Source organism: Crinia signifera, chromosome 1, assembly GCF_055691185.1.
Source record: "Crinia signifera chromosome 1, ASM5569118v1, whole genome shotgun sequence".
NCBI lineage: Eukaryota > Metazoa > Chordata > Amphibia > Anura > Myobatrachidae > Crinia > Crinia signifera.
The window spans coordinates 348,898,676-348,925,632 of record NC_139217.1 but is presented as its reverse complement, the minus strand read 5'-3'; the positions used below and the strand labels follow the sequence as shown (position 1 = coordinate 348,925,632).

At 41.7% G+C, this 26,957-nt stretch overlaps 1 protein-coding gene across 1 annotated transcript in view; it reads left to right on the top strand.

Annotated features, from left to right (window-relative positions):
- The window catches only part of PRODH (proline dehydrogenase 1), a 134,922-nt gene that overhangs the window by 76,086 nt on the left and 31,879 nt on the right, over positions 1 to 26,957 (top strand). Inside the window, exons 6-8 of the mRNA XM_083146973.1 lie at positions 2,831 to 2,947; positions 12,442 to 12,521; positions 26,743 to 26,824. Coding sequence (XP_083003099.1) covers positions 2,831 to 2,947; positions 12,442 to 12,521; positions 26,743 to 26,824 — 279 coding nt within the window. The remainder of the gene's footprint in view (positions 1 to 2,830; positions 2,948 to 12,441; positions 12,522 to 26,742; positions 26,825 to 26,957) is intronic.

The window sequence follows — 26,957 nt, the reverse complement described above, 5'->3', positions numbered from 1 at the left end:
ATAATAGCTAGAATCTGGTTGCTTTGGGCAAAATCCCCTCTTCAATAGAACTCCCATCTTAGAAAATTTACCCCATGGTGTTTGGTTTTTAACTTTTTACAGAACATTCAGTTATACTGGAATGTACTGTGCAGATTCCTCTATCAAGATAAATCAGTCTCAGTCTGAAACAAAACATCAAAGACTCAGGCATGAAACTCATGTAAGGAGCCTCCTACCAGCTCTGCGGGCTATTTACTAACAGGTGCATACTTGCAATAAGACAGAGAAACCTAGTTAATAATTTACTTTGATATGTCTAGTAGAAGGTAGATTAATGAAAGCAAATGTGTGATCTTGCATTATGAAGGTTTGCACTTACATTAGTCTTGTAACTGGAAGCTTACCATACAGTATGTGGGACTGTGCTGTACCTGCTGAAAGCAGAGAAAATGTTACAGTATAATAGGAACCTCTTGCTGCTTTATCTTGTGTAACATTGTGCTTTATTGACCAGTATATTGAGCGTTTCATTTAAGTGACTAGGGCTGATGTGTTCATACATAAGTCAATGCCATTTTATGCTTTGGTGATTTAATAGACACACAAAAGAAAACCACAGCAGTTTATCTCAAATTCTGTGTTACCACGTAATCATTACTTTTATTCCATTTTAATTTGAGTTCTGCTATACTGGACTTTATGTACCATCGTTATCACAATGACAAGGTTTGAAATGTGGCAAAAATGACTGATGTAGCAAAATCATACATGTACTGTACAGGATGTAGAAATAATATCTACTGGTAGGTTATATCCTAAAATACATGTTAGTTGTCACATGCAGCTAAGACCACATACACCATCCTACAATGACACCATATAGCCTCATTTATGGTTTTGTGGACTTTTTGACTTAGTCGTACCAACACACTAATCTGAAGTACCAATTCTTATACATTATAAGTGAAGAAGATGCAATACTGTGGACAAAGTACACAATCTAGGGTAAGAATGCAAAAGACAGGGACCTGCGCCATTCATCGTTCTGCTTAATTGGTGATTTTGAACCAAATCCTCTGCTGCAAACCGTTTAATCCTACATGCCTAGTACACCATACCAGGCATGTCTAAACTGTGGCCCTCCAGCTGTTGTGAAACTACACCTCCCAGCATGCCTTGCCATAGTTTTAGCATTCCCTAATAGCAAAACTGTGGCAGGGCATGATGGGACTTGTAGTTTCCCAACATCTGGAGGGCCATAGTTTGGACATAGGTAAAGTACAGTAAAATGCTAAATTGAAGACCGAGTATCTGCGGTCTGTAAAAAGGGAAGAGCGTTCTGGTACGAGTGACCAATCATAGTAACTTTATGGTAATTACTTTGCAACAGAGTACCTTAGACACTATTACTAAGACGCATTTAGGGAAAAGTAGCAGAACTCAGAACATACTAGGGTTACCACCTCATCCCTTTTAATTCTGGACATCTTGAGGTATCTTGCATTTATGTTGTATAAGCACATCAAACACATGAAATACACAAAATTATATTTTATTTGTGCATGAAACAAGGTTTTAAAACATGAAACAAAGTTTGTGTACTACCTTGGGTGCTGAATGTGAATGCCATGCAATCATTTTCTTGCACGTATTTAGTGTCAGTTACAAATCATGTCCCCAGTACATTTTGGAAACTATGTTTTTTGGAATAATTTGGATAAGGGATACTCAACCTGTCAAGGATTGGTCTGTCATAAATTACTACATCATTAGGTATTTGCCCCCCTTCCCCGCCAAGATGTTCACGCTGTGCACTAAGTTTGCAAGATTTACTATAAAGTATTTTTAAAATCGTATCCTATATCTTCATGCTTTAAAATGTTGATGTCTGGGTTACAAATTAGCATTTTCCAGTGGATTACAATAACAAAACCCTACTGAATAAGAATTACTTTAAATACTGTGTAATAAATCTGTCCTAATCTGTTGCTGGGTACACATATAAAGATTTATCTGTCCAATCTGACAAAAATCTGGTAATGTATGAGCGCAAATGACAATCAACCATATGCTTTAAAAAGCTGGAAAATGGTCAGAAAAGATGGTTACAATAAATTTATGAAATCAAATGGATTTAACCAATTTGTCCGAATTACTTTTGACTGTTTGGGAGCAAATGTCAGATTCTCATATGCTCCAATACATTACCAGATTTTTGTTCCCATCAGATAGATTGGACAGATAAAACTGTAGGTGTGTATCTAGCTAGTTTTACTTGCATATCATGTTTAGAGAATTTTTGTCTGAGGAATCAGGTGGTGTAATTACAGACCCAGCAAAACGGATCACTTGTGCATGATCACAGAAATCCACAAAACATGACCTGTTGGTGACACTTGAGAACTGGAGCTGAGAACCATTGATCTAAATGATTCTATAATTGCAGATAACATGGTCATTTTTTTTTTTTTTATGTTGAATTTTACTTATTAATATGAAAACCACTATGTAGCACATGATAGTCTCCCATTTGCTTCCACAGTCTGCAGCGTTCCGTCAGTCTGAATTAATGAACTAGGCATCCCCTGTAGCAATCAATGTAATTTACCATTTCCATTAAAATCTAATTTGGCCTAAATTATCTCTAATTTGGCAATGTTGCAGTCGTTCTTTGTGTTTATATCTATCTCTCTATATCATTTTAAAACATATTAAAGCCATTAATTCACATTGTACAGTGTGTGTTTTTCCATAAAAGTTCTTATGTGAAGGAGGAGAAAATTGAAATGGATATAATGGTATATACTGTATCTGCATTTGTGACCATGTTCTATGTATTCTCCTTCAGTTGCAGTTTTCTGAAGTGCTTATGAAATGGCGGAGATTCTTCCATCAGCTGGCAGCGGAGCAGGGCAAGGCCGGACTAGCTGCAGTAGAAATTGAACTGGAAGTGGAGAAATTACAAGTAAGGAAGAAGGCTCATTACCCAATTAGCTTCTATTCCCTTTAATGTAATTAACCGAGCACAAGTGGAATAGCCTTGAAAAGTAATAAATACACTGGGCAAAAAGCAGTAAGCCTCTATCTGCATGCATACCGGCATCTAGTAACAATGTATGCTTGAAGATTTTGGCAGTTATCCTTTGCGATGATCGGACTTCCGAGTTGAGAACCTGGAACCCTATCTAGGTATGCATTCTGTGACTCATGTGCCGCCAGGGATGCAGGGAGGGATCCAGTTGTTATAGAAGCTCAAAGGCTTTTATGTGATCTTAAGATAGTTTACACAGATAGAGAGAGGGTGCAAATGCACTATGCGATCATTACATTACAATATAATATACAATAACAGGTTGTTAGTATATCATTGGCCAGTGATATTGGCCTGCCCACCAATCGTCCAGGTCACCTCTTGTCGAGCAGGTCCCTAACACTTTGGGGTCACCACCTGGGACGCAGGGAACCCCGAAACATGATCCAGCTAAGGACCCCCCAGGGCATCACAATAAAGAATAGTGATAGTAAAGTGGTAACATTATAAGTATGGAGGTCCCTACTATATGTTTGGAGGTAGAGTGTGCGTGAAATAAAGAGTGCATACATAAATAATAGACAAACATGATATAAAAAGTGACTGTTTATTTAAGTTGTGATGCCCTGAGACAGTCCAGCCAGAGCAGCCCGGGGGCCCCATGCCCAGATGCCAACCCCAAATTTTCTGACACTATATACAAATAAATAGGACTTACATGGAATTATGCCTCTGTCTCAGTGCAGTCCATGCTGGTTCCCTGCTTAAAAACAGGGCTGCTCTGGCTGGACAAGAAGTGACCTGGGTGATTGGTGGGCAGGCCAATATCACTGGCCAATGATATACCAACAACCTCTTATTATATTGTAATGTAATGATGGCATAGTGCATTTGCACCCTCTCTCTCTGTTTAAACAATTTTTTTCTCAGCAGATGGCACCTTTCATTACTGAGGGTGTGCAATTTAGAGCCACTTTTCCCTGATCTGAAGATAGCGTTGCCCTCTGCATCCAAGACCTGGACTGTATCCTATTCTGGGCTTGGTGCATATGAAGCACAGCCAAACCTCAGAAATCTGCATTTTCAGAACTTTAGTCGTATTTAACTTTTTTTTTTTTTATTATTATTATTACTATTGTCTTCAAAACCTGTTTTGTCTTTTATATACATAAGCATTCTTAGGTTATGGTATAAAAATCTACAGTGTCTAGGCCTACAATTTATTTATTTATTTATTTGCAGTTTCTTATATAGCGCAGCAGATTCCGTTGCGCTTTACAATAGTAGACAGTGATAAAACAAACTGGGTAACAGACAGACTTGGAGGTAGGAGGGCCCTGCTGCAAGCTTACAATCTATTAGGTATATAGGAGGGAAACACAAGGACAGGCATCAGTAATCGCATAGCAGTCCCAACAAGTTACAAGTCCAGAAGGGAAGCTATATAATACATAAGTGCCTCAGAGGGTTATGCGTGTAGAACTTAAATATGATAGGCTTGCCTGAAGAGGTGAGTTTTCAGGGAACGCTTGAAAGTTTGGAGGCTAGTGGAGAGTCTAATTGTGCATGGAAGGGCATTCCATAGGATGGGAGCAGCCCGATGAAAGTCCTGTAATAGTGAATGGGAGCTAGTGATCCGCTCAGATGAGAGACGCAAATCTTGTGCAGAGCGGAGTGGTGGAGATGGGAGATATTGTGTGATAAGTGCAGAGATATATGCTGGTGCAGTATGGTTAATAGCTTTATATGCAAGTAGAAGTGTTTTATATTGAATACGGTAATATACAGGCAACCAATGGAGGGACTGGCAGAGCGGATCAGCAGACGATGAGCGTCTTGCAAGGAAGATCAGCCTAGCTGCAGCATTTAAAATGGATTGCAGTGGTGAGAGTCTGTTCTTGGGAAGTCCAGTTAGGAGACTATTGCAATAATCAATGCGGGATATAATGAGTGCATGGATAAGAGATTTTGTAGTGTCTTGTGTGAGATACGGTCGTATTTTGGATATGTTTTTTAGATGCATGTAACATGATTTGGAGACAGATTGAATGTGGGGAACAAAGGACAGGTCAGAGTCGAGGATGACCCCTAAGCAACGAGCTTGTGGGGTAGGGTAGATTGTCGAGTTGTCAACAGTGATGTAGATATCAGGATGGTAACTGTTCTTAGTTGGCGGGAATATAAGTAATTCAGTTTTGGAAATATTGAGTTTGAGTTGGTGAGAAGACATCCAAAGTGAGATGGCAGAGAGACATTCAGAGACTCGGCCCAAAACCACTGGTGACAACTCTGGGGTTGATAGATAGATTTGAGTATCATCCGCATATAAGTGATACTGAAATCCGAAGGAGCTGATTAATTTGCCAAGCGAGGAGGTATAGATTGAGAAAAGCAGAGGACCTAAGACTGAGCCTTGCGGAACTCCGACTGACAGAGGTAGTGAAGAGGAAGTAGAGTCAGAGAAGCGAACAGTGAAAGAGCGATCAGATAGGTAAGATGTGAACCAGGAAAGGGCTGTATCATTAAGACCTAGGGAGTGTAGTGTTTGTAAAAGGAGAGTGTGATCCACAGTGTCAAACGCAGCAGAAAGATCTAGAAGAATAAGCAGTGAGTAATGGCCTTTAGACTTAGCTGTTACCAGATCATTCACCACTTTAGTCAGTGCTGTCTCAGTGGAGTGTTGAGAGCGAAAGCCTGACTGAAGCGGGTCTAATAGGGTGTTGGAGTTAAGAAAGTTTGTTAGGCGAGAGTAGACAAGTCTCTCGAGTAGCTTGGAGAGGCATGGGAGCTGAGAGATAGGACGATAGTTAGAGAGAGAGTTAGGGTCAGAATTGTGTTTTTTTCAGAATGGGAGTAATCGCTGCATGTTTGAGCAGAGACGGAAAAGTACCAGTAGCAAGAGAGAGATTGCAGATTTTAGTTAAGGTTGGAATAAGCACAGGAGATAGATTTTTAATGACTTGTGCAGGTATAGGATCAAGAGGAGAGGTAGTAGAGTAGGAGGATAAGAAGAGTGCGGATACTTCCTTTTCATTTGTGGGCTCAAACGAAGAGAAAGTGCCAGAGGGTTCAGGTGTGGCAGAAAGAGGGTTAGAGATTGTGGAGCATACCATTTCATCTCGGATGTTATCAATCTTGTCCTTAAAGTAGGAGGCAAGTTCTTGTGCACTGATGGTAGCCGGTGGGGGAGGAGGGGGAGGGTACAGAAGAGACTTAAATGTGTTAAAAAGTCGCCTAGGGTTGGTGGCATGAGAAGAGATGAGAGATTGGTAGTATGTTTGTTTGGCCGTGTCCAAAGCATTGCAGTAGGAGTGGTAGCTCGTCTTATATGTGAGGAAATCAGTAATATTACGAGATTTACGCCATTGGCGTTCAACTTTACGTGACTGATTTCGTAGTTGTCTTGTTGTGTTGGAGTGCCACGGTTGGCATCTAAGCCTACGTGGGGTATAATGGGTAGCTGGAGCCACTTCATCAAGGGCTGTTTCAAGAGTCTGGTAGAGGTGGGAAACGGCAGAGTCAGGAGAGGTAAATGTAGAAATTAGTGAGAGCTGTTGTTGCAGGGAGGTGGAAAGTTGTGGAAAATTAATAGCACTAGTATTTCTGCGGGTTAGAGTAGGCTTGCATGATTTCTGTGTCAGTGAGCTTGAGGTAATGGAGGAGAGTGAGAGAGTAATGAGATTGTGATCAGAGAGAGGGAAGGGAGTGTTAGTAAAATCAGAGACTGAGCACAGCCTGGTGAAAACGAGGTCAAGGCAGTGGCCTTCCTCATGAGTAGCGGCGTCGGACCACTGGGAGAGGCCAAGAGAGGAGGTTAGAGAGAGGAGTTTGGAGGCATGCAGAGATGGTGGACTGTCAATAGCAATGTTGAAGTCACCCAGGATGATAGTGGAGATGTCAGAGGATAAGAAATGGGGGAGCCAGGCAGAGAAATCTTCCAGAAATTTAGATTTGGGAAGCCCAGGTGGGCGATAGATAGCAGCAACACGCAGAGAGAAAGGGGAAAAAACCCTAATAGAGTGAACTTCAAATGATGTAAATGTGAGTGAAGGAACTGGTGGGAGAACTGAGTATGTGAAGTCTTGTGACAGTAATATACCAACTCCACCTCCTTTACAGTTACCAGGCCTAGAGGTGTGAGTGAAGTGGAAACCACCATGTGACAGTGCTGCAGGCGAGACCGTGTCTGATTGTGTGAGCCAGGTTTCTGTAATTGCCATCAGATTGAAGTTGTGGGAGATGAAGAGGTCATGGATGGATGTTAATTTATTGCAAACAGAGCGTGCATTCAATAGTGCACATGTAAGTTGTTTGGTGTGTGGTTGGAGGCATGTGATATTTATGAGGTTAGTTGAATTTCTAGGCTTAGAAGCCATTAAATCTGGGTGGGTCAGGTGGTTGGGGCCTGGGTTTGGTGATATGTCACCAGCTAATAAGATTAGAAAGGAGAGATAGAGATAGGTGGATGTTTGCAGTTTTTTGTATTGGTGATGGGAAGTGGATGTGAAAGTACAAGTAGAGAAGTAATTAAAGAGCTCATGAGTGTTTAGAAGAGGGGAGTGAATAATAGAAGAGGCAATGTGTACAGAGTGGTGAGTGTCAGGGAGATTATAGGATGGTTGAAGTTTGGTAAGTATGCCATGTAATGAAATGAGAAGTAGCATTGTGGTGAGCATGATGTGATAGTTTGTCAGTTGGTGACAGGTAAAGAGGAGATTGTGTGAGAAAGTGTGGAATAAGTATTGTATTTACCTTGTTTGATGTTGTTCAATGTTTTTCAACTGTTTTATAACTGTTCTTTATAAGTAAATCCACTTAGTAGATTTCTCAGTTAAAGAACTGCCCAGGCAGAGGACTGCCTTCTATATGACCAGATATAGCAGGTCTAATTAAGAGAGACTACAGCTGAGGTCACATATGCAGAGCAGAATGCTGGGACTTGTAGAGAAATGGACCAGTTTAAATCACATACATTGTATACTGCTGCAATGGGCTCATAGGGATTTATGCAGAGCAGAATGCTGGGACTTGTAGAGAAATGGACCAGTTTAAATCACATACCTGTGAGAAGAGAAATAAACAGAAGATCAGTCCATATTCAGGGAAATTCATGCAGGATAACTGTTTTATAACTGTTCTTTATAAGTAAATCCACTTTGTATATTTCCCACTTAGTAGATTTCTCAGTTAAAGAACTGCCCAGGCAGAGGACTGCCTTCTATATGCCTAGGACTGCCTACAATCATATGGTCGACCACTAATGGTCGACAGTCACAAGGTTGACAGGGTCAAAAGGTCGACATATAAGATGTAGACGTGGTCAAAAGGTCGACATCCAAAACGTGGACATTAGTTTTAAATATTTTTAGGGTGTCTATGTCGACATGGACACTGTCTAAGTGTACCGTGTCCCCTTGCAAGGCTCGCTGCGCTCGCCATGCTTCTGGCTTGGTGCCTCGCTGTGCTCGGCACACTATTTTATTCTCCCCCCACGCCCTAGTGGATGGTAGGGCATGAAATGCCACCTGTCGGCACATGACAGCTGAAAATTTTGCATGCCGACCTTTTCCATGTCGACCTATTGCCTGTCAACCTTTAAACACTATCGACCTATTGTCTGTCGACCTTTAAACCCTTTCCACCTTTTGACTGTCAACCTATTGACCCTGTCGACCTTTTGACTGTTGACCATTAGTGGTCGACCATATGACTCTATGATCAGTGCGGATACCGCATTCTTGTATTCCCTCAGTTTAGTCAGGCTTTTTCTTTTCTGCCAGGCAACTGCCACCATATTGGAATCCTTTCCATGGGACAGTGCTCTAGAGGGTTTATGGGCTATATTTATAAAACAGCAGCTTTTGTAAACTGTAGTTTATTTGCTTAGTGCCACTTTAAAATTGACCTCCTGTAAGCTGAGAAGAAGGTGCTCCGTAAATATACACATGTGTTCTCATACATCTTTGCTTCAGTCATGCCAAGCAGCCCCTCTTAGCGCCCCAGGTTGCATGAAAATCTTCTAGACTTGGGCATCTTTATTGACAAAACCATGCATCCTAGACGCAACACAATAGGACTAGCCTGTACAAGGAAATTGTGCAGATTAAATATATATAACCGTTTATATATAAAGCTCCAAGCTCTACTGTATGGACAACTGAGTGTCCACCTGTATATAAAGTGCCACAATGTAGTAGGGGTATAGGTCATAGGGTCGTAATTAGGTCAACAGTCAATAGGTCGAACATTATTGGTCAACAGGTTAACCTGAAAAAGGTAGACATGAGTTTTTCATGGTTTTGAAGCGAAACGTGCGGCTTCAGGCACTATTATATATTCTTCCTCTATGTCCAACTGGTTAGTTGAAGAAACGCTTTTTTTTTCTCTTAGAAAAAAATGACAAACTCATTCCGACCTTTTTTGTGTCTGTCTCTTGCTTGTGTCGAAATTTTGACCATGTCGAGTTTTTGCATGTCAACTGCATACCATGTAGAAACCACCTTTTTTCCAATACAAATTCTGTTCTGCTCTGTATACAGGCTCTGTTTTACATATACAAATGTCATATCAAATTAATCTCCTTGCAACTCCAAGTTGCATGGCAATTAGGGTTACGATGCACAAATAAATTTTAGCAGAGATGTGCAGGACCTGGCAGCTCAGTTTTTGCCTGGCATCTAGTGCTGCACGCAGGGCCGGATTTGCCACTAGGCCCGTGAGGCATGGGCCTAGGGGTGGCACATATGGGTGGCAGCCAGGCTGCCTGTGTGAGTGACTGACCTGAGGTCAGACTGGGGCGGAACTGCACTCCGGCAGTTGTAGTTTTTCCCCCCACCTTACCCGGCCACAGAAGATCTAGTAATTACTGCTCACAGCCTGCCCTGAAGGCTTCTCAATAGTGGCTGACCTGCCTCCGCCTGCCCAGTCTGGCCTCTTAAAATTTGGGAGCTCAACTTTCTGTGGTGGGCAGGTGAAGGTGGGGCAGCAGTGATGGCCGGGCCCGGCTGGCCTGGGGGCTAAAATATTGTGTGCTGCCCATCGCCGCTTGTGTCCACCATCCGCCTCTCTGGAGCTGGCCGGGATGAGCACGCTGCCGTCATCATGCTAATGCTGCAGGCAGCCTGCATGCTTGAAGAGGAGACCTGCGTAGATGCAGATAAGAGATGATTGTGGCACTGGAGGGAAGGAGGGCAGTGCGGTGACGGAGGCCCACCATGATACCTGTGATGTGGTGTGTCTTCATCACCTCCCCGCACACCACCTGCAGGAAGGTAAGCTAGTGAGACGGGGAGAGGGGGGTCAGTGGAGGTGGCGGGTTTCTGGCGATACCCTGCCGTGCGATGATGCGGCGGCTGGGTATTCGTACATTAGAAAATGCAGTACAACACCCGAAAAGGGGGGGGGGGGGTGGGTTACCGCATTTTTTAGCTTAGTACATCCCGCCCTAAGAGCTCAAATGCGACTTTTAACATCACATCAGTTAATTTAGGGAACATCAGTTGACAATTTCCACAGTCAGAATCTGGCATTAAGTAGTTGGTAAAAATAGTGTTTTATTCAACATGATGACTCCCGGAGAATGAAGTCACCATGATGATGGTGTAATTATTAGCATTACTACCTCACAGCACTGAGGTCATGGGTTCGATTCCCACCATGGCTCTAACTGTGCAGAGTTTGTATATTCTCCCCGTACTTGCGTGGGTTTCCTCCGGGTACTCCGGTTTCCTCCCACAAATATACCAGTAGGCTAATTGGCTCCCAACAAAATTAACCCTAGAATGTCTGTGCGTGCGTGTACATGTGGTAGGGAATATAGATAGTAAGATCCACTGGGGCAGGGACTGATGTGAATGTGCAATGATACTCTGTAAAGCTCTGCGGAATATGTATGCGCTATATAAGAAACTGCTACTAAATAAATAATGATGATGAATTAAAACCTTCTTGATGTCCCTCTCAGAGTGCCGCTGATCTACGTTTCTATTTGTATATTATCAGACAGGCACCGGTTTTATCTCTAGGTTCATTTTGCTATTACAGTATACTGCATTTGTAAAGTTAGGACTTATAATTTAATAATGAATATGTTAAAATGGGGGGGGGGGGGGGGGGTGTCGGCATGACCCCTAAATTCACCCCTGGCTGCATGGCATATTGAGGTTAGAATTATGAGAACATATCTGATACTTTATTTATCCAAACATGCTAGGTTTCAGAAGACTAAAGCTGTGTACACACTGGTAGATATATCTGCAGATCAATTGCGGTTGTACAGGCAGTCTGTGGATCACCCGTACAGACCGCACGATGCACCGATACAACTTTAGATACATAGGCCGTGTTGCACAGCTGACGCGTTGTCTGTGAACAACGCCATCCATGTGGCTGGTTCTGGAATTTGTTTGTAACTAACTTTTTTTTCCCCTACATATGGCTATCCATATTAGGACAGGATAATGGCACTGGTATCTAACATGCATAAGAATAGTAATGTTAAAGTGTGCTTGATCATAGCAACTGTTCCTGTAAATTAGGGCACCTCAACATATCCTTTTGTCTCTACTTAAATTGTGTTTTTGGAGGCACATTGTCGTTATCTCTTCTTAAATAATCCTATAGAAAAGCGATCAATTCAGGTCTTTGTGATTGGGAATGGCTTGTGGAAAACCGATGGAAATAAATATTTAATCATTAGAAAAAAGAGAGGTGATCTTAACTGTGATTGAATCTTTCAAGGAATAGTCAATTACGTTGATTAGTGCGTTTCCTATTCTAATTGTAGGAAATTAAGTTGGTGGATGTTGTCCTAGGCGTTTTTCGTTTTTGTATTTAATTCTAAGTGAAGCTGTGATACCACAACAGTTCTATTTTCTTTGAGTTCTGCTTGCAGAGTTAGGACCAGATGCACTTAGCTTCAAAGTGATAAAATGGAGAATGCTAAACAACCAGCTCATGCCTGACATTTTTCAACCACAGTCTGTGACATGGCAGATAGGAGCTTTTTGGTTGGTTGTTTATCACTCTCCATTTTATCACTTTTGAAGCTTAGTGCATCTGCCTCTTCTAAAGTTATGACCCATACACTGGGCAATTCCCACGGCTGCCAATTTGCTGGGATCTGAGGCTGAGACCAATGTGAGAGGCTATGCTGCATTGAGCAGCAGCATGGCCCTTGTCAACAATACGGTTCTACATCTGTACATGCACAGACAACTGATCGGGACACGCATTGCCTAGTGTGTATGAGACTGATGTATAATTTTGTAATAGTTTTAAAGTATTTTGCATATAAGACTACTGTATAGGAGGGCGAACGGGCAATGTTAAAGAATTCCGTTTATTCTCTCATGCAGGCTTTGCTTGTCCTTTATAAATGTAGTCCTGAGTAAAATAAATAAGACTATTAAGTTTGTTTTCCCTTACAGGAAAGCCTGGTGGAGCTAGGAATTGCTACAAAAGATGAAAGTCATAACTGGTTCACAGGGGAAAGTCTTGGACTCTCAGGGTATGCTTCGCAAATAAAAGTCTACATTTTGATGATGTCAAAATTTCAATATGTCGTATATATTATTTTCTTTTTATCTTTTGGCCATAAAGGGGAAATGCACACCATCCGTTCTGCACCTTCATCTTATCACCACCTCATGCTCCATGTCATTTTACTTGCTGTCCAGGGACACATATAGCACTCATTCTACACCTATATCGTAATGACTGTATTCCATTGCCATTTGCCTTTTTAACTCTGCATTCTCTGCAGATGGGCGCACCATACTGCAATACAGTGGACCTGATTCAGACCCATTTCGTTGGGGTCGAATTTGGCCCTGTTTCCGATGGTGCGTGTCTGCGCATGGGTGAATAAACACATGTGCAAAACTCCTTCCGCCAAGGCATTCGCTTTGTGACGGGAGGGAACATGGTTGGCAGGGGTTTGAAGCAGGGGAACGCCCAGCGTTTTATGGGTGTCCGTCTATGCCTGCTCATGGCGGGCGGCTGAAGCCACATGACATCAACGCCTGCCCCGGATTCGGCCAAAAAATAAGAGGTAATCTAGACTGACTTTTATTTGTGATCGGGTGAAAAATCGTTTGATTGGTGAGTGACCATCGAATGTAAGCGCACACGCCCCTCACATGCAAATGCAGGGATTTGCTCAGCTGGGGGGTATTTGGATGGCCGGCGGGCAACGTTTACTGCTAGGCTGCGAACATACGTGTTTTGCAGAGTCTTCTTGCCAAAAACTGAGTGACTGGAGACCTTTTTATTTATTATTTATTTCTTACCAATTTCTTATATAGCGCATACATATTCCGCAGCACTTTACAGAGATTATTTGAACACTCACATCAGTCCCTGCCTCAGTGGAGTTTACAATCTATATTCCCTACCACATGTACACGAACACACAGACATTCTAGGGTTAAATTTGTTAGAATCCAAATAACCTACCAGTATATATTTGGATTGTGGGAGGAAACCGGAGTACTCGGAGTAAACCCACGCAAGAATGGGGAGAATATACAAACTCTGCACAGTTAGGGCCATGGTGGGAATTGAACCCATGGCCTCCGTGCTGTGAGGCGGTAAAGCTAACCATTACACCATCCGTACTGCCCTGTAAAGTGTTTCTGTCCATTAAGTACGTACTACTGTTTAAGGCAGAATTAAGTAACATCCCTATTTAATAAAGGCTCTATCTGAGATCTATCCTATAGTTTTCCCAGGGGGATGGCATTATAGATGCTATTTTGCAGACTTTAGAAAGCATAAATACAGGGCCGGTGTGAGTGCTATCAGCGCCCCAGGCGAGCGGGAGGGTGCGCGCCCTGCCACACACATGCTCCATAGGGGGATGTGTTGCCACCCATTCACCTACTCCATGGAGGGGGTCAATGCACCCTGCCGCTTAGCCGCTCCGTGAGGGGGGGGGGGTGGTTGGATGCGGCCGCCGACCTGCTCCATTCGTGGGCTCCACGGGGGGGGGGGGGTGTGCAGCTACCCAGGGGAGATCGATGCGGCCACCGATCTGCTCCGGGGGGGATACGGCTGTGGGCTCCACACGGGGATGTCTGGCCTCCCCACCAGTCACCCGGTCCAAAGGGGGAGGTGAGGGGTTGGGGATATGTGTGGGCTCACTCACTTGGCTCCAGGGGGTTGACTTGCTCCAAACTCCCGGCCGGCACTAAAGCTGCCTAGTAGTGGCGCCGGCCCTGCATAAATAAGAGCCTTTTAAAAGCTAACACTATTTAAATGCTGCATTTAAATGCTGCATTATCTTGCTTTCTACACACATTACATTTTATTTGTACTTTTTCTTATTTTCTTTCCTTGAAGCATTTATTTAGGGTTAACATTTGTGACCAAAAGCAGATTTAGCTGCAAGGTCAAAAACACCTATAAACTATGCGCAAATTCCAGCCGTGTCAAAGAGTCTTTAGGGAGTATTCTTTAAATAAGACTACAATACCAGTAGTATCTGGTCATCTGCATGCCTTAACCTGTGAGTAGCATATGTATAAGTGTGTGCATGTATGTATGTATGTATGTATGTATGTATCTGTGTATATTTATGTGTGTGTGTGTATGTATGTATGTGTGTGTGTGTGTGTATATATATGTGTGTGTGTGTGTATGTGTGTGTGTATATATATATATATATATATATATATTCTCTTATTCAAACAGTCTCTGTAATATAGGTTTGTGCTGAGGTAATGAAAGTCCTGGAATGTAGTTATTGCAGAAATAAAATGGCCAGCATAGCTGAGGCTATTGTAGAACAATAATAAGAACACGTAATAAACTGAAGTCTTGGCTGGCTGAAGACAAGAAACATCCAGGTCATAAGTGGATGATCAAAAGGCAGACTGACCTTCAGCTTGTGTATTGAATTTTCTTGATGTCTAAGGCAAGCTGACTTTATAGCAAATCCAAGTGCACAGGTGGAGTACATAGCAAATTCAATCCAACAGTCGAGTCCTAGCAAAAATCAAAAGTAAGTTGTGATATAAAGCAGTGGAAAATGGGTCTGATTTAGCTCTGATCGCACAGCTGCGAATTTGTAGGCCGGGAGTTTCAGATAATCAGCAGTCATATGATCAGGTCTGAATCAGGCCCAAGATAATGGACTGACACTATTCAATCCTGTCCGGAACCGTCGGGACTCTCTGCTGCAGATTTGGCTATAAGAACCGCCAACAAGAATAAAAGCCCAGCTGGGCACGTCTGCAGTGCCTCAAAGCTTCCCTGTACAGCATAAAGTAAAATTGTTGGCCAGTATGTTCAAAAAAATGAAATATACCAAAATATCTTGGCAGTTTAAGGTTCTGGTTGTAGGAAATTGATCTCCATTGAGTGGTAAATAAGTTATAATCTTAAAATATGCATAATAACTTTATTACACTGCGCTGGGTTTCTGGTGCTTTTTTTAACAAACAAGTGACTCTTACGCAAAAAAAAAAAAAAGAGGGATTTATTTATTTTTTACCACTTTCCGATCAGACAGTTTAGCATCTAATGCTGCTTAGGGACGTACTGTACAGTAGTGTATAGTAACAGTAGGCATGAAAGCACGAGTACAGTATCTTGTGGCAGTATGTCTACACTTAGGCCCTTATTCAGATCTAATCACAGTACACATTTGTTCGGAAAATGGGCAAAACCATGTGCACTGCAGGTGGGGCAGATGTGACGTGCAGAGAGAGTTAAATTTGGGTGGGGTGTGTTGAATCTGAAATTTTAATTGCAGTGTAAAAATAATGCAGACAGTATTTACAATGCGCAGAAACAAAATAACTCACACAAATATAACTCTCTCTATACATGTTACACACCTGCAGTGCACATGGTTTTGCCCATTTTCCGAACAAATTTGTACTGCGATCAGATCTGAATAAGGGCCTTAGTGCAAACTGAACTTACTGTGCGAACTGCTTTGCGGGTATCTCTTCTGCAAAAAAAAGAGATTTATTTACCACTTTCCAATCAAGCAGTATAGCTTCCAATGCAGCTCGGGGACAAAGAGTACAGTAGCTTATAGTAACAGCAGAAATGAAAGCATGAGTGATTGATATGATCCTAGTGAATTTATCAGTACTGTATAAAGCAATATGCATGCCTCCATCAATGTGAAAGGTAGATGTTACTGTACTGCACGTTTAAATTTCTATTACTGTGCGTGATCTCTATTTAGCAATCCTCTAGCCTAGGGTTCATCTGTAAAGTTATTTCTACACGTTTGCTGCCACACCTGTATACTGCATGTAACATAAAGTGCTGTATTACTGTTCTGTATTTCATTCGAGACCTCACACATGCACAACAGTGATTTTCAAAAGCGACCTCTGGTGGACCAATATAAGTATTACACTTACAGGCAACTCCGTATGCCAGAGTAAACCATGCTGGGACATACAGTAGGAGCAAGTTTCATCTTTGCTCCTTTGGCCATGGCTAGCCATGGCGAGCCATGGCTATTCTATTGTTCTCAGCTGCAATACGTATTGTATTGCAGCTGAGAACAATAGAATAGCCATGGCTAGCCATGACCAAAGGAGCAAAGATGAAACTTGCTCCTACTGTAATATGCAGTCCACCTCTTGTATTGATCTACAGTATGCACCATAGGGAAGATAGATGAGCTTGGCTACATCTGTATACTGTAAGTAGTTTATCTAATCCAATACTGGGGCTTCTGATATTTTCTGTACAGATGGACCTGCTCTCATTAGAACAGCTCCTGGTGATTCTATCGCCATTCGACCTCCCCTGCCAGGTGGCAGAGTCTGACAGAATGGGCCACGTGCATGAGACACTAGCGTGCCCCATTCTCCAAGAAGCCCTCAGTCTCCACACACACTGCCCGCTCTGCCCCCGCTCCCTGTCTATCTCCCTGAAGTGGAGACGGGCAGGGAAGCCTTTTGTCCCGGTGCCTTACTGACAGGGATGTGCAAGCCGTCCGCCGTCCCACTGATGGCGGCTCCATCTGTACTTCTAGGAGCAAAACAAGAACATTAATGAAATTACAACTTTTTACAGTATGTTTTACTGACTTTTTCTTTCTTGTCCTATTTTATATTTTGAATTTTATTATGCAGTAATACAAGAAAAATACAATTGTTCAAGAAAAAACATTTACGATGTCAGACCGTACAATGATTGGCGTAATGTGTCAACAAACATGCAGTGTCATCTTGTCAGATTATGTGCTAGGACAAATGGGATTAAACAAACATTAGAGCAGCGGTACCCAAAGTCTGTCCACAGAACCCAAACGGCTCATGTGTTCATTACTCACTGACTCTCTTTTTGTTTTTTATAAGAGTCACCGCTGGATTGTGAATCTGTGAGACGAATTTGAAAAAAATTAACTGTTTGGAGTCCCGAGGACTAGGGGCCTAATTCAGACCGGTTCGCAATTCACATTTTTTTTATCGATTGGACAAAACTGTGTGGCACTGCAGCTGTGGCAAATGTAACCTGTGCTGAAAGAGTTCTAGTGAGTACACACTGGGGCAGATGTATTAAGCCTTAACAAGAGATAAATGTATCAGTGATAAGGAGAGATAAACATCCAGCCAATCACCTGCCAACTGACTTTTTTCAAACACAGCCTGTAACATGGAAGTTAGAAGGTGATTGGCTGGAAGTTTATCTCTCTTTATCACCCTTGCATTTATCTCTTCTTAAGGCTTAATACATCTGCCCCATTGTGAGATATGCACTATTTTTCTATTTGAACTTGCTTCTAGAAGCAAAATCAAATCGAATGCTTATAGCAGCAATCTATGCAGATTCGGTACTGATGTGCACTCCCGTGTGGTGTAAATCAAATAGAAAAACAGTCTTGCTGGCAAGACTATATAGTGTAGTAAATATCTGTACTATATAGTCCAAATCGAATGCTTTTTGTGTACCATTTGATTCGATCCCAATCGACTCGGGATTGAATCACAAGCAAAATCGCACCATGTGTACCCACTATTAGTTAGATTTGGCTGCAGTGCGTTAAAAATAAATCTAAATTGCAGTGTAAATATAAAGTAGCCACTATTTACCCTGCACAGAAACCAAATAACTTGCCCAATAGGGCATACACACGGTTCGATTTAGTGTATTTTACTATTCAATTTTGCTTGTATGTAAGCAAAATCAAATCAAAATAGACTGCACAGGCAAGACTATATAGTACTACTTTACAGTCTAAATCGAATGTGTACACCAGGCTTGTCCAACCTGCGGCCCTCCAGATGTGCTAAAACTACACATCCCAGCATGCCTTGCCACAATTTGGCTATTAGGAAATGCTAGAATGTTGGCAATGCATGCTGGGATGTGTAGTTTTAGCACATCTGGAGGGCCGCAGGTTGGACATGCCTGGTGTACACGGTGCTGTGCGATTCGTTTGAATAGAAAGTACATTGCCCTGTGTGTACACCCCTTAACTCTGGCTGCACATGTTACATTTGCCCCACCTGCAGTGCACATGGTTTTGTCTATTTAAGAAAAAATGTGCCTTGCGATCAGATCTGAATTAAGCCCCAGGTTTGAGAACATACTGTATGTAGTAGAAGATACTGGGAAGATATTTTGTCTGTGGACCACTATTTTGAGGCAAATAGAATAGAAAAAGGTAAAATGGCAGGTGACATGGGCAAAAAATAGTGTAAAAGAGTAAAGTAGGGAAAACAATACTGTGTGGGGGGGGGGGTGTTGGATTATATAATATCCTAACATTTAAGTGGCCTGCAAAATTGAGTCATTTGAAATCATCCAAAAGCTGTAATATTAAGAACCCTTCTACATAGTTGGAGAATGTGGATTTGAACAGGTTATCAATGTTCTAGGAATTCCAAGAACAGGGGAAGAAGCAGCTGAAGGCAAAGCTACACATTTCATTCTACAACTGTAAACGCCAAGGGTGCTTTCCCACATTACTGATTTTCTCTTTCAGATATGGGAATAGAGCAAGGATTGCTCTACCATATAAGCTTTTTAATTATTTATATACTATAAGTGCATTGCACACTGAGGCACAGTTTGACGTATTATACTGCACTGTTTGTGCTCTCCTCTTGCCTATTTTATTTATACCTATGAAGCAGATCCTTTGTGCCGTGGTTGTATCTTGCAGAAAGCAGCATACTCTTTTATCAATTATTTTAAAAGGAAATTTGTTTAAATGATAGGGCAAAATTGTGAACTGACCCACCACACTGAAGACAAAAAGGTCTTTCCGTGCTACTTAAAATATGTATGCACCTATTTATAGACAGTTTTTCATAAAATTATGCACAAACAGCAGTTTCTACATCATTTTATATATTGTCACTGTGGATTTACAGCCTAACGCAGAAGACTTCACCCAAATTATGGCTGTCCCACAATGAAGTACACCTGTATAATGGCTTTGTGGTGAGTTGAACCTGAATGATTATTAATAATAAACAATCCACAAAAAGTTTTTTTTATTTGATCAGTCATAGTTTATTGTGACTGTTCTGCAGGGGGCGTTTTCAAACATTGCACCGCCTCCTGAGCTAATTGGAGCTCCTGGTCCAGCAGACAATCACAAACTGTATCTGCAGGTCTGTGAGCTCTGATTGGCTGGTGGCCAACACCTCATTTGTAATGTGCATCCCTGTAGCAGACCCTGCGTGGTGCCCGGAGCTACACCACTGACCGACTTCTTGAATCCTTGGCATTTGGCACAGCAATCAGACCCGATTGTGGTGGAAGTGTGCAGGTTGCATTTTGTGACTGTGCTTGACTTTTGAGGCCGTCACATAATCAGTAGGGTGCGGTTGTTGCTATCTTCACCGCTAATTGTTTAGACACAGATGTGCAGAAAGGGTGGATGAGTATGCAGGTGGGAGTGCTGCTCTTTTTGGTGTCACTCCACAGAAGGGTGACAGTTGGGTGTGGGTCACCTCCCCTGCATCTCCTATTGACGCCACTGCACAGAGTAAACGACACACTAGAACGATTTTTGGGCCGATTGGCTGTTTTCCGATAAATCGGCCGATATATCGTCTGATGTTTACTGATAATCGGTCGAAAATCGGCCGATTTTTGTCCGATGCGCGCTCCCGTGGATCTTTAGCTGAATCTTCTGATCTTACGTGCTGCACAAAAGATCAGAAGATTTAACAAAAGATCCATAGGAACGCACACGGGATCTTAAGAAAAATCTTTGGTAAAGATGTGCGCTTGCCTGAAATCTTTTGTCCAGGACGGAAAAAAGATTTCAAGGCTAATTTATGCGCACATCTTATGATCGCAGATCTTTCTAGTGTGTCGGCACCTAAAGAAATATATGTAACAAATGCTTGAAAGTATTGATTACAGCATCTAAAACCACAGCATAATCTATCACCATAATAGTGGCATCACAACCGGAAGTGGACACGGAACTCCTTCCACCTACATGGAAGTAAAGCAGGGACAGCGGCCAGAACAGCTAATAACAGCATGCAAAAAATCAGTCCTGTTACTCTTCAGCACCACAGACCTGACAGGCACATTGTATCACTCATATCCACAAGGATTAGTGATGTATTAAATACTTCAAATAGCAGAAATATGACAATATTTTTAACATAGCCAGCCCTATAGTATTTTCATAGCAAGATATAATGCAATAAAAAATGTGTGTGTATATCGTCATGCCTGTGGTCAGATCCGGACTGGAAACACCACAGGCGTAGGGGCTGACTAGTACACAAACTGAGGTGTCTTGATAAGGCTACTGCGCGTTACCATGAGGCACACAGTACAGTTAGTTTAGAAGCAGGACCACAATGTAAAAGTACAAGTCTTTGGGCGGGGTGATGTAACATCCGCAGCCCTCTATCGCCGGGCATCGCATTATTAATAATGGCATATGCTCTAACATATGCTGTTCTTAACGCAAGGGACAGCTCTTGCGATAAGAGCTGTCCCTTGCGATGCGGTGCTGGCACTGGACTTCCGGGTCTGTGACCCGGGAGTCCATCTGTGCATGCGCAGAGTGATGTGCCGGCCGCAGGGCATGCTGGGAGGGATCCGTGACGGATCCCTCAAACAGCGCTGCGGTAAGAAGCCCATAGGCAAAAGCTGGCGATTCCCTCCGCAGCGCTGCCACTGCGGAGGAACAACACAACATACAGAAATGCATTGTGTGTGAGAGAATCACCCCCTTTATTATTACCACAGATGGTACAGGTCTGGAACGATGAGACTTGAAGAGTATATGAACGGCAATAACAAACAGGATTTAGTACCATAGGAATAATATTAATAGTAAGCAAGAGGTGCAGCGAAGAATGCTGGTGCAGTGTATGAGAGCTTGGACTACCTTAGTGGCAAGTGTAGGAGTGTTTTCACACTGGTGGAGTCCAGATAATACTTAGCACTAATAACAGCTGTAATGACAATGGGGTATGGTGCAGTGTAGGGACACTAATGAAGTCCAGATAATAATGCAGGTACAGGGAATGCAATATCAGGAGAATGACGTGGTGGTACTGACCCTTGGAGACTTGGACGATGCCGTGTGAATTGGGTCTAGATGAAGCAGCTGGAAAGTGATGGAAATCTTTGATGGGGGCTATCAATGGTAGAACACCGATGGTGACCGATTGTCACTGGAGGCTAGCTGGGAAGCTCAGGAGGAACCGATGGAGAGTTGAAATAGAATGATGGCGGTCCGATGTTGGACCGATTTGTAGCTGGAGGCTAGCGATGGTGCTAGTCAAGCTGCATGCTGAAATACTCAGGTCTTGGAGCAGGATGGCAAGCCCTGGATAATGGCACCTGAAAGCAGCTTAGAGACAGAGAGAGAACACCATGTAGGTAACAGGGGAGCTTGGAATCTGCTGGAGCTGAACAGATTAATACCAGCAATACTGGTAACAGCCAGACTTAGCAGCTGGGTGTAATTAGAGGCTATCCAAGGTTCTGTTCCTTACAAGAGCAAAAGCACAGGCAGCAGCAGCTAGGCTGCAGGCATCTCAGGAAACGGGATATGGTCATTGGGTCACTAGCATGATGGTAGACAGGGTCATTAGGGGTCGACATGGTTTTTTTACTGTTTTTTTTTAGCCAAAATGTGCCGACAGGCAGTTTTTCATGCCCTACCATCCACTAGGGCGTGGTGGTAGAATAGTGTCGAGCGTAGCGAGGCACCGTAACCAAAGCATGGCAAGTAGACACAGTGGTACGTTTCGGTGTCCATGTTGACACGACATGTGCCGACAGGCAGTATTTCACGCCTTACCATCCACTAGGGCATGGTGGGGGAATAAAATAGTGTGCAGAGTGTAGCAAGGCACTGTGCCGAAGCATGGCAAGCACACGCGGTGCTATGTTTTAGTGTTTATGTTGACTCTGTAGTGTGTTTGACATTCCGGATAAAAAAAAAAAGTTGACTTTTTCAATGTCGACATTACCCATGTCGACCTAATGACCCTGTCGACCTAAAGTCGTGTCGGCCTTCCTACATGTCTACCTTAACTCATGTCGACCTAAATGCATGTCAACCTAATGCTTGTTGACCATAATGCTGGTGACCTAATGATCCATACCCCAGCAAACAGCAAGGCTGTGGACCTCATTGAACTGGCCCTTTCCGTGGTCTCAAGCCAGTATACTTATACATGTAGCAGCCAGTGTTCAGTGATTTGGTTGAGCAATTAGCAGGACAGAAGGATGCTCAGAATTGGCTGTGAACAAACAGGTGACTGGAATGGGCATGGCTGCTCCAATGGTTGAGGCCTATTAAATTTGTGGCAGCATGGAAGCCACAGGAGACTGGAGCTGACAGGCAGACATGACAGGCAGGGATTGCTGCAGCATCAGGTGACGTCTGGAGACACACTGTAGAGGTAAAAATATACGTCTTATTATCTGGATCGTGATATATATATATATATATATATATATGTCTAGTGTCTGTGTGTATCCGAAACACTGCCATCTGTTTGCAGCAAGTGAAACTACATCAAATAGCTTTGGAAGCATTTGCTTTGAGCGTGCTTACACTGCTGTCTGCTGGCAGCAAGTAAAACTACAGCTACTAGTTTTCAAAGCATTCACTTCCAGCGGGCTTACTAGTACTGTATATAATAAATCTCTATAATAATACTTAACATGGATATTTTACATATTATAAACCTACAATAGATACCATTTTTTTTTAAAATAGTATTTTTCTTTTTGTTTTCTTTTTTCATTATTCTAAAAAAAAAATTTGGGGAGGATTATTAATCAGAAAAAGAATCATATCTCTCATCGGCAAATTTTTGTATATCCGATTTAGACAATTAGAGACCAGAAATCATATGAATTCTAGAAAACAATGTTTTTCTTTTCATTCTCTTGTTTCAATAGTGTCTAATTTAAATATCTATCTAGATTTAAGTCTCCAAAGAACTAGAACTTGGTTGCCACCTCGCACTGGTTTTGGAACATGAGCTATAAGGCGGTATTCAATGTGCACCGTCACTGCTTCGCATGGCGATAATGAAATGTTATCGTTGTTTCGCATTGCGTTAATGTATCGCTTAATACCTTTTTCTCGCTATTCAAAATTTGTGTGACGCGTAACGCGTAATTGCGATAAAACACCTATGAGGCGAACGGTGGGAGTTGCTATTTCGCTTTCCCGCCTTCGATAAAAGGTATATATTGGCATGCACGTGCAGATTTTAGTCATTGTGGACACGTGCGTCGTAGGGTAAAAAAGATCACATGATGCACCCGAGCATCATGGGTAAAAGTTAATGTAGAAATATATTACAGAATAAATTAAATATATATTTATTTACAAGTGTTACAGCTTTAAAAATGATTTATATAACATTTGGAGAAAAAAAGCATTATTTCAGTTATGTTATTATTTACAAAATAGTTATTTTACTTTCATTGCGCATGTAAAAAAAATCGATAAGCGGTGGCGATAATTACACCGTGAAATGTACAGAAGGCTGCATAAAGTAAACATCGAATAGGTGTTAAATTAACAAGCTCTTTCTAAGGCGATAAATTAAAGATATCACTTGAACAATGCGAATTTGTCACTGAAAACTAAGCGAAACAAACAAACATTAAAAAACTACCGAAAACGTATCGACATTCCATAATTCCAACTTTGAATAGGTGAAAAGTATCGAACATAGAAAAAGAGCGAAATAATAAGAAACTGCGAAAAAAAAACAACTATCGGAGAACATTGAATACCGCCCATAATGTCATTTTTCTTGATTAATGTTTAGCAACGGGTTTATCAGATCCACCAATTTGATAGGCCAACCTAATAGAGCAAAGATGATTTGTCATCCTGTCCCTTAAGGAATGTTTGGTCATTCCTACATAGCATAGTCCATAAGGAGATAGTAGGAGATAAATTACATATAAACTCATACAGGTTAACCTGTGTTTAGTGGGACGTAATTTATTGGGTTGAGGCAGCGTGGTGCCAGTGATCAAGTGGCAGGTGTTACACCCATTACATCAGAAGCAGCCCATTTTTCTTGTTGTGAACCTCTGTTGACCTCCAGTCACAGGTTTAATCTCAGGTCTCATCAATATCTATTAGAGGATCGGTCCTCTCTGATAAGCATTCATGTAGGTCTTGTACCAAAATTTTTTACTGCAGGGTCCTTGGCAATCAAGAGTCATTGTTTTGTAGAAATACAATTCGTTAGCGCTGATGTGTTGTCAAGTTTTGCGCTGGTTTATTATTAAGATACTTGTAGCAATGTCTTGCTTTTTTCAAACAAGTTTCAAAAATCTTTGAGTACCCTCTATTGGCAAACCAGGATTTCAGCTTTGTAAGTGTTATCTCTACATGGGCTTTCCAAATTGTGAAATGGACAGGCTCTCTTTTAAAGTGTAACTGGATGCTGACTATTCGCTTGCAATTGATCAATAGGTTTGCAAAAAGGGTGGCACCCAACTTCAGCCATATCGATAAAATCTTTTATTTTAATATTGATGAAATCTTACAGCCTTTTGTGCAGAAATCCATTTGCTATGATACCTCCGAACTCCTTAACATGATTAAGGATCTGTATTAATTTCTGATGATATTTGGTTAGTAACTCTTGATATACAGTCATTGTACACTGTGATACCCAATCTCGCATCAGAGGCTTAATTCGCCAATTTTTCACCAATTACAAATTTTTCGCTTAGGCAATATCAGCCCTCCAATTGAATAGGGCTAACCCCCATTCTCCTTCAAAAAAACTAAATAAACTGCAGGCAAAAAATCGGACTTAATTGAATACCGCACTAGGTCTCTGTTAGATGGTGACAGGGCTGTGAACATCATGCTCTGCTGAAGTTTTTGTGGTCATCAAAAAGTGCTAAATGAACAGTAAAAGAGTTTGGAATTTGTGAGTGTGCTTTCACTACAAGACTACCTTCTATAACCTGCTTTGTTACATTATGATATGTTCCTTTCTAAGAAATTAGGTTCTCGACCAAAGAAAAAAAAAACACTGATAAAATATTGTGTGAGTACAGCAGTTTCCTTTTCTGTTTGTCTGCTCCAAGCATAATAGACCTCCTGGCTGAGTGACTGGATGTAATTTGTACAGAAAATCTTTTATCAAGACTTTGCAGCTCCACAAATCAATGTAGTCATATTATTGAAGAGTGCTTGACTAAGATCAGAGCAGCTTTATATCTCTGCACAGTGTCTCTCCCAAATGGTAAGAATAGAACAACCAGTCAGTATTTGGTATATTTACAGTACACACAATAACTAGTGGATAGGTCACTGCTTCCCATAAGATCAGCAGTGACCTGATCTTGTATCTGGGGGTAAATGCATTAAAGCTTAATTTTGGAATCTGTACGATTTGCCATTTTAATTCTAATTGTATTATGGAAATTTACTACAGCCAAAATCTATTTGGGAAATCAAATATTAATCAAAATTAGGCCAAACCATTGATGATTTTTTGCAGTCCGATATAGTATCCCTTCACTAGCATTTGATTTGCAAATCGAACTGAAAATTCCCAAATAGAATAATAAGAAATTTGATTTGAGCTTGTAAACAACATTCTGTTGTTTAGAAATTGATTGTGATGCCTTTAAAAGTTCCCAAGAGCATGGTGGCTGTAGGAATAATGGCGTCTCAGAGCCAGACTATGCTGCGCACCTACCTGTGGTATGCAAATACCCACCTGACTGAGGACCCGGAGCAACAATCAGAGCAACATCAGCAGCTTCATGATGCAAATATTGGATTGGAAACAGAAAATGCCTTAGGACGTATTCTAAAAATCCAAAAAACATAATGGTAATAACTGCAGTTGTGGATGTTTATTTGCAGTTAAAATAGTTTCAGTACAGTGGGAGTTAAAAAATGAAATACTACGTGTGAAAATAATAGGAACCGAGCTTACAAGTCCTAAGTATACCATATATATAAACATTTCGGATTTCTTCGGTCCCCCCCCCCCCCCCCCGGCATTGGCAGAAAAAGGATTTGCCCTGGACTGCAAGTAAAATACAAATTAAATGCACTACATTAATATATCACATTCTACTTAAAATGTCTAATCATTGTCCATTGATAGAACCTCCCCTCTCCCTTCTGCTGTTAGACTCCTCTGGCTGCTCAGTTTCCTTGATATGAATTATTGAAATTTCAGCAAGAATAAGTTCTACATACTTTTTGAAGCATGCTGCTGTACTATGTAAGCTGACTGAGATGTCTTTTTTGTTTTCAGTACTGTGGATTTGCTGGACTGGAACAGTTTGATTGACAGCAGAACCAAGCTCTCCAAGCTTCTCTTGGTTCCAAATCTGCAGGTATTTTTATTATTCAAATCTTTTATGTCTAAAGTGCCATCCAATACAGCCATGTTGCAAAGTGGAATGATATTGCTTCAAAAACAGCAGCAATACAGTACTTGAAATAAATGGATTGGGAATCCTGCTTGAA